Here is a 1,006-nt window from a genome sequence, read left to right on the forward strand (position 1 = left end):
GGAGGGGATGGGGACCTTTTTGGGCAAGATCACCGGCCCGTCCAGTGGGAAATTTCCGGGGGCCAATTTGGGTCCCCGAAGGGAGACCCCCCAAATGGGGAGGCCACCCTTCCCCCGAGGGACGGCTTCCGCGGCGGCGGGTGGGGCTTCCCTTTGGGGGCGGCGGGGCCCCCCTCCCGAGGACGAGGGGGAGCTGAATCCCCTCGACATGGACGTGATTGACGTTTCGTGGATGGACAACAACGTCCCCTTTTTGAGGCACAACTTTTGGAACATCAACCGGTGCGCAGGGGATGGGCTTTTGCCCCGCGCCGAGCAAGCCTTTTGTTACGCACCGAGCCACGGGCACGCATTTTTAAAAAACGCTCGCCTTTTTTTTTCAAGCTGCTCCCGTCCCCCCGCTGTAGGGGGATGATTGATGACCTTCGGGATATCCTTTGCACAAAGGGGCGCGGGAGGCACCTTCCCGCGCCCATGACTCCCCGTTCGGGCAACGTGGGGTGCTTTTTGGGGGGGCCGAGCTACGTAGTAAACCCTTGCCCAAAGAGAGAGGGGGAGTCAGGAGTCGTTTCGAACCCGAGGGGAGAGTCAGACCCGAGGCCGGCTGTAAATTACGTTATACCCATTTCACAGGCCCGCCCAAGATACGGGAAACTTGAACGTTGAGGGTGCCCCCCCCCCCCCCCCCCGAAAAAATTCGCGCTCTGCGCTTTGTGTGTCCCACAGAGAGCGCCCCGTCCTCTCACGTGTACCGCCCTCACTCGATGAAGGTGTCCTTCTCACTGCGCGGCCAAAAGGCGGGAAGCCCACGCCCGCGGTGCCACATATGGAAGACCTGCGAGGTTGGCGCGAAGGAGGACTGCATCTCGCACATCTTGATGAAGACGACGACCGAAATTACGTTCCACCGGCGGTGGGGAGGGAGGTCATGGTACCCACCGAGCAGCCCCGCCTGCTTGAAGGGTGCCCATTCCGCCTCCCTGTCGAGGCCCTCGGCGATGAGCAA

At 62.0% G+C, this 1,006-nt stretch overlaps 1 protein-coding gene across 1 annotated transcript; it reads left to right on the forward strand.

The window, feature by feature from the left end:
* Positions 1-202: 202 nt before the first annotated feature.
* EMIHUDRAFT_50643 (hypothetical protein) lies at positions 203-528 on the forward strand (the record flags this gene model as incomplete). The annotated part of the gene is made up of 2 exons (XM_005791073.1): positions 203-282; positions 408-528. Coding segments are annotated over 2 exons (201 nt in total), but the record flags the coding sequence as incomplete, so codon positions are not given.
* Positions 529-1,006: the final 478 nt, after the last annotated feature.

The sequence above is a fragment of the Emiliania huxleyi genome, assembly GCF_000372725.1.
Source record: "Emiliania huxleyi CCMP1516 unplaced genomic scaffold EMIHUscaffold_11557, whole genome shotgun sequence".
In the NCBI taxonomy this organism is placed as follows: Eukaryota; Haptophyta; order Isochrysidales; family Noelaerhabdaceae; genus Emiliania; species Emiliania huxleyi.